Genomic DNA, 12,448 nt, shown 5'->3' on the forward strand with positions numbered 1-12,448 from the left:
TCCCCAAACAAGTTGACCTTACACTAAATTTGGGAAAGGATAGCATGCATCTCGGCAGTTCTCCTACTTCCCAGCTGCCTTCTGCCCCAGTGCCTTCCTTCTCCTCTCCAGCTGCTCAAACCTTGTCGTCATCAGAGCTTTCCCATGCTCCAGCAACCTAACAGCTCATGAAAATCAATACAAGTAAACCACCCTTTACTGTACCTAGCATAGAGTAAAGCCCAATAAATGTTAACAGCTGCTATCTTCACTTTCACCACCACCACCTCTCCATCCCATTCCCACCCTCCCCCTTGCTCCTAGTCAAACTTTCATTTTCTTAATACCAGGCTAAGACAAGCTATCTGAACATATGTATTTGGGCATGGATACTTATAATGTATTTTACTACAAGCAAGGATCTATACAAGGTTGTTGGAAAATATAAGGTCAAAATATCTTGTCTTCCCCAGTTTGGTACTTCTCCTGATTCCTTTTCTGTCTGCTTCCTAGTTACAGCTGTCTTTCCCCTGTTACAGCCACCAGGTTAATTCTCTTTGCTCTTGTTAACAAATCATTTGTCAAGGACTCTATCAACTCAGTTCTAAATCACTAATTCCTTTTTGTTGATCTTCTTCTTTCCAATAATTCTCAACCCTGACTACACATTGGAATCACTTGAAAGAGTATATTTATTTAATGTACAAAAATACACATAGTGATGCGCCATCTAGACCAAGCAAAGCATAATCTGACAGAGTTCAAGCATGGCATTTTTAAGAGCTCCCGAAAGGATTTCACCTTGCAGCCACGCAGGGTTAAGAAGCACTGTTAGCCTCTACCCTTAAATCATTTACCAGCCTGAAACATTAAATACATCATTTATTTGTTCAGTTCACCGACTCGGCAACCATTTACTGAGCTCCTACTGCAGGCCCCGCCTGGAGCTACTCAGAACTCTCCAGCAGCTCACATATCCAATACTAGATCCAAAAGATATAAAGCACTTTTACAAGTCAACACAAAGAACACAACCCAAATGAAAAATTACCAAAAGATTTCAACAGGTGCATCACTAAAGAATATATACAAATAAAAAAATAAGCACATAAAAATGTTCAACAGCATTAGAGAAATGCAATTAAAATCACAATGTGATATTACTCAAGTATCTGTTGAAGGACATAATAAAAAATATTGAGAATACCAGGTGTTTGCAAGGATGCACAGCACTGGAACTCTCATACATTGCTGCTTTGAATGCAAAATGGAATAGCCATTCTGGAAAACAATTTGACAGTTTCTTACAAAGTTAAATACACACTTACCACATGATTCAGCAATCCCACTCCTGAGTACCCTAGATAAATGAAAACTATACATGAATATTACAACAGCTCTTTTCATTATTGCCAAAACCTGGAACAACCCACCTATCCTTCAACAGCTGAATGGGTAAGCTGTGATAATTCATACAATGGAATACTATTGGGCAATATAAAACAGGTATGGATATATGCAACAATTTGTATGAATCTCACAGGCATTTGTGCTGAGTAAAAGAAGCCAGTCTCAAAACATTATATACTATGTGATTCTAATTTTATAACACTATATTATTATTTTATAACATTAACAAAAAGGCAAAAATGAAGTAATGGAGAATAGAACAGTGGTTTTCAGGGATTAGGAATGGGACAAGAGTACGATAAATGAAGATATAATCAAGGCACAATTATAAAGGCACAACAGAGATTTTGGGGGTGATGAAACTGTCTGTATCCCCCTCCTGGTGGTTATTATATGAATCTATACATGTGTTTAAATCATAGAACTGCATTCTAAGAATAAATCAATTTTATTTCATGATGATAATTTAAAAAAACACAACCAAAAAGACTATGCTGAATTAAAAAAGGCTTGTTGGCTGAATGTAGCTCAGTACTGTCTTTCCCCAAAATTGATGCTTAATTAACATTTGCTGAACAAAACCACTGAAAACTGGTTGTATTTTCTGCTTCAATATCAATCTCATTTATATTCCTAAGCTTCAAAAATTTCAACAACTTTTTGTGCGGTCATTAACATTTTCTATAATGGTATGTGCCACAGAAGTATATCTAGTTTGCACAAGAATAATTTAAAATGTCAAATGAAAGTCAAAAATCTAGATTTTCCAGCCAATTATTTAAACTTCAAAAAAGTTATCATTAATAAAAACTTTTTAAAAATATTGTATGCTTACCTTCTACATTAAAAAAAAGGACAGGATCTGTACTAAAATATACAAAAGCATGGTATACCAAACAAACAGTTAATAAATGCTTATAGAATTAACTAATCTTTATTAAATATGGGATGAGCTGAATAGCTAAGCCATTAATTCATCTCAAATATTAACTCTTTCTAGAATTTACCTTTTTGTTTGAATTAGCAAAACTATTAAATTTTATCTTTATTCTTTCTGGCTCAAACCATGATGTGCACTCATATCCCCAACTCATGCCATTTCTATTTTAAATTTTTTTTGCTAAGGAGACATTGGGCATTTGCCTGTAGCTCCTGTGCAACCAACGAAACCTACTAGGATACTAGCATATCAATGAACTGTCACAGGTCTAAGACTCATTTATTAGCTAAGCAGATGGGCTAAATCACATGCGTGTGAGTGAATAAAAGTAAACATCAAGGGGGAAAAAACCATTAACTGTAGTCTTGCTTTGCTCTAAACCAGGGGTGGGCAAACCTTTTGACTCGAGGGCCACAATGGGTTCTTAAACTGGACCGGAGGGCCGGAACAAAAGCATGGGTGGAGTGTTTGTGTGAACTAATATAAATTCAAAGTAAACATCATTACATAAAAGGGTACGGTCTTTTTTTTTTTTTTTAGTTTTATTCATTTCAAACGGGCCGTAGTTTGCCCACGGCTGATCTAAACTCTATAAAACAGTGTTCCTAGCTGGAAAATGATTACTAAGATAGCTGAGGTTTTTAGAAGTACCCAACCCAAGAATTAAACACATTTTTAAATTTGCAAATATGTAATCTGTATATACTTACAATACAGCGTAAGTATAATTTTAATATTTCTTTTAAATTTCTATTTGTTAGAGAATTATTTTAGAGCCTTCCACATTTAAAAAAATATGTTTTATTGATTTTAGAGAGAAGGGAAGGAAGAAGGATAGAGAGATAGAAACATCAATGAGAAACACTGATTGGCTGACTCCTACACACCCCCTACTGGGGATCCAGCCCGCCTGCAATCCCAGGCACATGCCCTGACCGGGAATAGAACCTGTGACCTCCTGGTTCATGGGTCCATGCTCAACCACTGAGCTACACCTGCTGGGCTCCACATAGCTTTTAAGATATTCTTTCTGGATATTCACTGAACATGTGACTATCTCCAATGTATCTAGGTTTAGGTCAAATTTTCAATATTTTTTTTTAAATTTTACAGCTTCAATAAATTAAACTATAAAGTATTTTATAATGGTGCTAAATATAGTCATTGATACATTCTACAATATATGCTTTGATGTCCCATTACACCATCACTTGCAAATAAACCAAACTGGAATATTCTTGTCAGTTAACCAGTCAAAAATATAATAAACTGTTACCTATTATTATAATTGTACTATCTAATTGAAAGATGAAAAATACCTAACCTAATTAAAGCACTTAAAGCAGTAACTTTACTTTGTTCAGTCTATAACTAGATCATAAGCAATAATGAGTTTGCTTAACTGTTTTTAAAAGAATGAACTATTATGTAAAGTTGCAGCTTTCTACATTTTAGCTTTGGTGACATTGTTAACACATTGCAGATGGATCATGAGAATTCTCCCTTCATATTACACAGTGTTTTACAAAGTACCATACTTTAAAAAGATATTAGCTTGTAAGAATATGTAATAAGTAATTTCAAAATGCAATGGGTATTTAATTTTAAAGCGTGTCTTTAACATTTATGTAAAACGTTTTTTGAACTGTTCAATAGAAAATTATCTGGCCACTGGGTAAAGCTAGCAATAAGACTACTGGTCTGCAATATGTTAATATTCAACATACTGATGAATAAGGATTACTATCTATATCAGTGGTTCTCAACCTTCTGGCCCTTTAAATACAGTTCCTCATGCTGTGACCCAACCATAAAATTATTTTCATTGCTATTTCATAACTGTAATGTTGCTGTTATGAATCGTAATGTAAATATCTGATATGCAGGATGGTCTTAGGTGACCCTTGTGAAAGGGTCATTCGACCGCCAAAGGGGTCACGGCCCACAGGTTGAGAACCGCTGATCTATATAATAAAAGCCTAATATGCAAATCGATGGAACAGCGGAACGATTGGTGGAACGACTGGTTGCTATGACGTGCACTGACCACCAGGAGCAGACACTCAACACAGGAGCTTCCCCCAGCCTCCAGGCCCCAGGTCAGCCAAGGCGGGTGCCAGTTGGGGGGACCCCCAATCACCCCACCAGTCGCTCCACAGATCAGCCCTGATCTCTGGGCAGGCCTAGGGACCCTACCTGTGTACAAATTTTGTGCATTGGGCCTCTAATCCTATCTAATAATAGACAAATAGGGTAATTAACCGTACCTCCACTATGCTTCCCATTGGCTAATCAGGGCGATATGCAAATTAACTGCCAACCAAGATGGCGGCTGGCAGCCACGCAGCTGAAGTGAACATGAGGCTTGCTTGCTCCAGTGATGGAGGAAGCCAAGGTTCCCCACCTGCCGCAGCCCGGCTCTGAGCTCCTGAAGCAACAGCTCCAAAAGCAACAATGTTTCAATTATAGAAGCTAAACAAACCCCGATACCTGCTTTCAGCCAGCCTCGGCCTCAGAGCTGGAGCTGGCTCTCAGCTTCAGTGACGGCTATAGAAGGTAAATAAATCCCAGAATAAAAATGAAAAGAAAAAAAGGAGAGGCTGGGAGCTTCAGTCACCTGCCAGCCTGAAAACGGCCCTCAGCCACTCACCCAGATTGGCCAGGCACCCCAGTGGGGACCCCCACCTTGAAGGCGGTGTGACCAGCCTGCAAACACCCATCAGGCCCTCACCCAGGCTGGCCAGGCACCCAAGCAGGACCCCCACCCTGATCCGAATCACCCTTCAGGGCAAACCAGCCGGCCCCCAACCATGCACCAGGCCTCTATCCTATATAGTAAAAGGGTAACATGCAAACTGACCCTAACAGCAGAAAGATGGGGAATGACTGGTCACTATGACACACACTGACCACCAGGGGGCAGACGCTCAATGCAGGAGCTGCCCTCTGGTGGTCAGTGTGCTCTCACAGGGGGGAGCTCTGCTCAGCCACAAGCCAGGCTGGCGGCTGCCAGCACAGTGGTGGTGGAGGGAGCCTCTCCTGCCTCCTCAGCAGCGCTAAGGATGTCCAACTACAGCTTAGGTCTGCTCCCTGCTGGCAAATGGACATCCCCGGAGGCCTCCGGGCTGCCAGAGGGATGTCTGATTGCCATCTTAGGCCCAATCCCCCAGGGAGCAGGCCTAAGCCAGCAAGTGGTCATCCCCCGAGGGGTCCCAGACTGCGAGAGGGCACAGGCTGGGCTGAGGGACCTCCCCCCGGGACCTCCCCACCCCCCAGTCCTGAGTGCACAAATTTTTGTGCACCGGGCCTCTAGTCTATATCTATAAAAGCCTAAGTGACCATTATGACCAGATGACTGGCCTGTAGCTGTGACACACACTGACCACCAGGGGGCAGACGCTCAATGTAGGAGCTGCCCCCAGTGGTCAGTGCACTCCCACAACCAGCCTCCCTCAGCCGGCCAACCTCCCGCAGTCCCTCTCCCCTCGCAGGCCGGCCCTGATCACTGGCCAGGCCGAGGGATCCTACCCATGCACCAAGCCTCTAGTCTATTATGAACATGAAAATAATAAAGGCAATTTGCAAAAATAAAGTTGATGTAGAAATATACTAGTCCTCAAACTTCCAAATTTTCATCCATTGACTTTAATTGCTTTCCTCAGCACCTAACATTTATTCCTTAGTCCCTTCACACACCCCACCCTTGAACATCTGTACCATCCTGGGTACAGATGCGGAAATCAAAGAGAAGCATGCTCTCACATAAAACTATAGTAATGGTCAATTGTCCTTTAGATAAGGGGTGGGGAACCTTTTCTCTGCCAAGGGCCATGTGAACATTTGTAACATCTTGCACAGGCCATACAAAATTCTCAACTTGAAAATTAGCCTGCTATATTCGGTCCAACATTTAATTAACTCACCTTAATGCTTTTGATTTTGCGGGCCTTATAGGGCCCGTGGGCCGGACCTCCCCCACCCGGCTTTGGATTACACTCACAGCATCACAGTTAACCATACCTGGATCATGTGGGCACTTAAATAAGGTCCTGGAAAATACCCATTAAAGCTAAACATGATGAAAGGGAATGAATGTCACTAGATTAGATTTTCTTAGAGCAACTATTTTGCTTCAACTTAACTTGAAATAAAATCCTAACTTGAATTTAAAATGTATATGACAATCTAGTCTCAATATCATGGAGATTACTGTTCCTCTAAAATATTAACAGTACTGGGAAAAACTTCACAAAAGACTATTTTCTAAACATGTGTGAGCATTGAGATAAACATGTCCATTACAAGACAGCTGTATAATTAATTAAGTTCACCCAGAGAGAAATATCATTTCAAAAATGATCAAAACCAATTTTTTATATAAGGTATTCAAAGTTAGCTCCTCCCCAAGCGTCAACATTTATAATGTAGAACTTAACTTTTAGTAAATTCTTTTAAAAAATTACCTGCTTCTGCAACCATCTTTCATGCCTTCGTTGCTTCCTCCTCAGATTCTTCAACTTGCTCCTTTCTCTCTTGCTGAGCCTCTGATGAATGGCACCCAATGGAAAACTGCCCGAGCGCAGAAAGTCCAGGGGCGAGAGGCGCTCCTCCTGGTCCGACGCCTCCAGCGTACGCCTGCCAGCGGCGGGCAGGTCCATCAGGAAGGCCAGACCGTTAGAACTGGCATGGTCAGGGCACACTGCAGAAGCTCCCAGACCACTCTGAAATCCTCCTCCTCTTTGTGTCTGGGTCTCACGGGGAGCCACTGAAAACCTCTGCAGCAGCATATTCGGATCAAAACTGGACGCTATGTGAAAGGAACAGCTATTTTCACTAGATTCCAAAGGCAGGTCCAAAAGGTCCTCAGGCTGGGTTTCATTTAGTTGGGCACAGGCGGTAGTCTTACTATGTATTTCATAAAATGTGGGTAACAAAGTCAGCTTCTCACTGATGCTCAGATCCAAGCTCTGTGATTTTCTGTGGGAAGCTCTTCTGGTGCCTCTGCCAGTCACAAGCTGCGGGACAAAAAGCTGGTATTTTGAATCGGATGCTTTGAAGAGCAGTTTTTCCTTCTTCATCTGAACACACGTTGACCGCACCTCCAGGCACAGTGCTTCTGTTAATCTCCCAGAGCCATTATTCTTTTGGGCCATGCTTAAAAGCCCGCGATGTCTGTTTCTGAAGGCACCGCCCGTCAGCAGAGCTTCGCTGTCACCACCTGACGGAGCTCTGGGATGTGACAAGTATTTCGGCGATGGTCTCCTTAGTCGGCCCGCCTGTGCTGGCTGGTAATCGGTCCGGCTCTTGGAGAGGTGTACAGCTGCACGCTGGCCACAGGAACATTTTGGAGTGCTGACAAAATTAAAGCCCCCTAAACGGGCCCCACAAAAAGGACAATTCAGTTTTCCCACTGTCCACCGGGCCTGCAGGTAATAAAGGCAGATAAAGACAATGCATTCACTGTAAAGTGATAAAAAAAGAGAGAGTGTGTGTGTGTGTGTGTGTGCATGCGTGTTTTTAAAGCCAACCACATGAAAGTTTTCTATGCCACAGAAAAGGCTGGCTTTCTGTTTTCTGATTAGTAGACAGAATAGTCAATGGAAACAAGCTTTCTAATGGAGATGAGCAGCTCCAAAGTTCTAGAATGATAACATATTGGACTTCGTGTCCATTGAAACAATACTCCTAAGAATTTTAAATGAATCTCTTAAACAATAGGTTGAATATGGATACAGTGTGAGCTAATGAAAAGAAAAATACACTACGGAACCAAGAAGCACATCAGTCTATAGAGCTTAATTTGCAAGTAAAATCTCACAGAAAAGTGTCTGTTTTGATACACGTCTTGCATACCAAGCACTGTGGGAGGGAATTTCCCCCAACCATCAGAATGAAGCTCTTCCTGCCGTTTACACACAACCAAAAGATATTGGCTGCACACTCCGAGGGAGCATTTTCTATACTCAGATTTGAAATTAACGATGGGCTGGCTTAAAATCCTCTTTTCAACAGAGGCAGTGAAACATCTGCTGTGTCCTAATACAGTCTGTGAAGCTCAGGACACATACAAGCACCACACTGGCATTTCCCCAATGAATCATTACAATGTGAGAATGGATTCAAGGAATAGCTAGCTATCAAATGTTATCGTTTAACAACAGCAACAAAAACGTTAAGGTAGTGGAGAAAGACAACTATATTTTTCTAAAACTCATATTAATTATAGTTTTCTAAGACTTGTGTCTTGAATTGTGAGAAATAATGATACTATACTATTAACAAGGTGAGTTCTTATTCTTATATGTCATTAAAGATCCTTAAAAGTGTGGTATTTTGATTTTTACTGTGTTAAGTCATTAATTATCCAGTTTATTTTATTATGCATACATGAATACTATATACAGGAGATTTCATTCACTCAACAGACACTGTTCTATGTGCTGGGATACAGTAATAAACAAAATATAAAGAGCCTTGACTTCATGGAGTCTACATTCTAGTTCTAGTAGTAGAGCTGGGCAATTGACAAGCGTGCATATATATGCATTATATACATTAAATTTAAACTGTGTATAATAATTCATGTAATTATATTTATAAGATGTACTTATGCATATTTAAAGTATTACTTATAGTTTGTGTCTGTGTTTGTGTAACTTATAGATAGGTAGGTAGAGCAGAGACGGAAGAAAGGAGTGTGAATAGTGGTAACAGCAAGGATAGTTGATAGAGAGGTCAGGTGATGCCTCCTTGAGAGGAAAGGAAGGAAGAGGTGAGTATCTGTGGGAAGAGCTTTCAAGCCAGGGGAAGTACCAAATGCAAAGTTGAAGTAGACAAGTGCTGAAGCACTCCAGTAATAATAAAGAAGCCATAAGTGTAATTAAGAGTTACACAGCTTCTGTATTTTGTACTGTGTGTTCACCACCCCAAGTCAAGTCTCCTTTGAAAAATAATTTTTAAAAAGAAAATAATTACATAGCTTTCCATGTCTTTTGAAATAATGCATCTAAGAAAAATAGCTCTAAAATAAGGACATCTGAAGGCAGTACATCCCTAATTTCACTCTGACTCCGGGAACTTACTTTTTGTAGTAGACGGTCTATCCATTCTGGAAGAGCTTCTATATTCATGTGCCACACACGACAGGTATTTTGATCATCAGCTGAGTCCTGTTATATCAAAATGCACGGTATTAGCTATTACCAGTTCAGAATTCATTTCACAAATTCGTATTTGAATAAAACACAAAAATATAAGTTCAATTTTAGCAAGGAAGGAAGAGACAGTGCCTTCCTCTCCTCATTTCCATTTCCAAAAACAAACCCACAAAGACAAAAAAGAAAAAGAAAAGAAGTATTTTCAGGAAATAACTGCCCATGAATTAAAAAAACAAAACAAAACAAAAGCCCTCCAGTTCACTGAGTTCATCTATTAAAGTGTCGGCCAAACCTACAGAAGTTATTTTATCACAGATCCTCGTAAGATGATAACAGGGACATTTCAGGCAGAGAGGGATTTAATTCTTGGTTTCAAACTGGCAACGTAAGTTCGTATTCCAGTCTATTCTCCCTGTTAAGCCACAAAACCTATACAAGATATTTAAATTTTTTTTTAATTAATAGCTACACTAGAAAATACAGATGGGGAGATTTCAATGAACCAGAAATTGAGAGGAACCTCTGAAAGATTAATGAGGGAAACAGTAACATACTGTATCCAAGTACATAGTAGATAAGAACCACACAGAGAATGGTCCATGCCAAAGTGGTGGAAACTAGAAGCAGGAAGGGCTCTGGGAAACTATTAGAAGTGAAGATGAAGTCTGTGTGTCTCCAGCCAATAGTATTTGGGGCAGAGAGAAATAGCACAACATCGCAGGGTGGCTGGAAAGGCCTGGAAAAAATGAAAAGCATCCACAGTAAGTGCAGAAGATGAGCTAGGGAGGACCAACTTCTATTCTCACTGAAAATAGTACCATGACTTATAACGAGTGTGATGTAGATTTGTTTGCACTAATAATATGTATCTCTAATACATATTGTTTGGTTTTCTTTGAAAAAGCAAGTGAAAGAGAAATACATACAATTCTGTATTATGATATTAAAAGCATATACAGCTTAAAGACAGTATTACACTTTTCTATGGAAACATATATATGTAAATTTTTTAAAAAGTACCTAAAAGGGAACTAACTTTTCCATGATTGTTTTAATGGGATAATATATTATACTTTGTAAAATTTAAATGTTACTTAGAAATTGATTCAAATAAAAATAAAATATTGGTTCTAGAAATGCTAGAGTAAGAAGTATCAGACATGTTCTCACCATTAAAATTGATACAAGTCGGCAAGATGAAAAACATTGATAACATGAGACAAAGATAGACACTTTATAATGATAAAGGGGACAATTAATCATTTGTCAATATATATGTGCCCAACCTAGGAGCACCAAATATATAAAGCAACTATCAACAGACATAAAGGGAAAAACTGAAAAAATGTAATTAAGTAGGGGACCTGAATACCCTGTTGACAGCAATGGATAGCTCATCCAATCATAAAGCCAATAAGGAAATATCAGCCTTAAATGATATATCAGAAAAAATGAACTTACTATTTTTAGACTTTTCCATCCCAAAACCACAGAATACACATTGTTTTCAAGTGCACATGGAACATTCTCAAGGATGGATCATATTTTGGGGTACAAAACTAGTCTCAATGAACTTGAGAAGACTGAAATCATATCAAGCATTTTTTCCAACTATAGAAGAAACTGGAAATAAACTACAAGAAATCTGGAAAACCACAGATATGTGGAGATTAAACAACATGCTATTGAACAACTATTGGGTCAAAGAAGAAATAAGAGTTTTTAAAAATACATAGAGACAGATGAAAAAGAAAATACAAAATACCAAAATTTGGGGGGCTGCAACAAAAGAGGTACTAAGTGGGAAGCTAATAGCAGTACAGGCCTACTTCAAAAAACTAGAAAAATTTCAAATAATCTAACATCACACATTCAGGAACTAGAGAAAGAAGAACAAACAAAGCCCAAAGGAAGTAAAATAAAAAAAAAAATGAGCAGAAATAAATGAAATAGAGAACAAAAAGACAAAAGAAAAAAAATAATCAAGAGTTGGTTCTTTGAAAAGATAAATAAGACTGGCAAAAATAATTCAATATAATTCAACATATTAACAGAATATGGAAGAAAAAGATGAAGAACATTTGAATACATGTGGAAAAAATCATTTGATAAAATTCAACACTCATTCATGATAAAAACTATCAGAAGACTAAGATAGCAAGGGCATCTACTATAAATTTTACAGATGCTATATGAATATTCCTACGAGAATAAACATTGGAGTTGTATTTCTAGGTAAGTGGGAGAAGTTTTATAATGTACTTATTCTTATTCTTACTAGGTTAAGAAAAAGTTTTTACTATGACCAGGCATTGTTTAAGGGTTTTACTATTTTACAAATAAGGAGAAACAAGAGAAATACAGCAACTGCTATGTAACTTGTCCAAGGTCACAGATAAGCAGCAAAGCAAAGATGTCCATCCAGGCAGTCTGGCTTCAATACTCGTGTCCTCGGTCACTAAGCTTCCTATACCAAATAAATCATTAATTTTATCGTTCTGAGGGCAATGAACCTCCTTACATCATTAGTCCAAGTGTGTTTTAAGACACAATGCTACTATTCTTCCCTAAGCTTACAAAACAAAACAAACAAACAAAAACCTGGGGCATAATTTATTTTTAAATTAACCAAGAATATACACAAACTTACACAGAAGAAAGGCAGGTTTAGAAAACATTCCACAGTTGATTGATATGTGAACCCCAACCCAATCTCCTTCATTTGAGAACAATTAATATAAAATAAGCATCTATTTTTCTCTAAATAGTTAAAAGTTAAAGCATACTTTTATGCCAACAACAGCAGACTAAAACCAGTTACAGCAACCGATATAGGTGAGAGGACTAGAAAGGCTGGGTTAAGCGTGTATAGCATTCTGCTCCCTTTCCTGGAAGCTTAGAAATGGCAGAGGCAACCAGGGTAAACACAGAAGCTTCGATTATAAATGAGACTGACAACTAC

At 38.9% G+C, this 12,448-nt stretch overlaps 1 protein-coding gene across 6 annotated transcripts in view; it reads right to left on the minus strand.

Annotated features, from left to right (window-relative positions):
• RNF180 (ring finger protein 180) overlaps window positions 1-12,448 on the minus strand; it is a 91,965-nt gene that overhangs the window by 55,468 nt on the left and 24,049 nt on the right. For all 6 annotated transcript variants that reach the window (XR_009452670.1, XM_059694544.1, XM_059694543.1 and 3 more), the window contains exons 3-4: window positions 9,412-9,498; window positions 6,793-7,752 (exon numbers count right to left, since the gene is read on the minus strand). Coding sequence is in view for 5 of the 6 variants with exons in the window: in XM_059694544.1 (XP_059550527.1) it covers window positions 6,793-7,752; window positions 9,412-9,498 (1,047 nt within the window). In the remaining variant the exon portion in view is untranslated. The remainder of the gene's footprint in view (window positions 1-6,792; window positions 7,753-9,411; window positions 9,499-12,448) is intronic.

The sequence above is a fragment of the Myotis daubentonii genome, chromosome 4 (genome assembly GCF_963259705.1).
Source record: "Myotis daubentonii chromosome 4, mMyoDau2.1, whole genome shotgun sequence".
NCBI lineage: Eukaryota > Metazoa > Chordata > Mammalia > Chiroptera > Vespertilionidae > Myotis > Myotis daubentonii.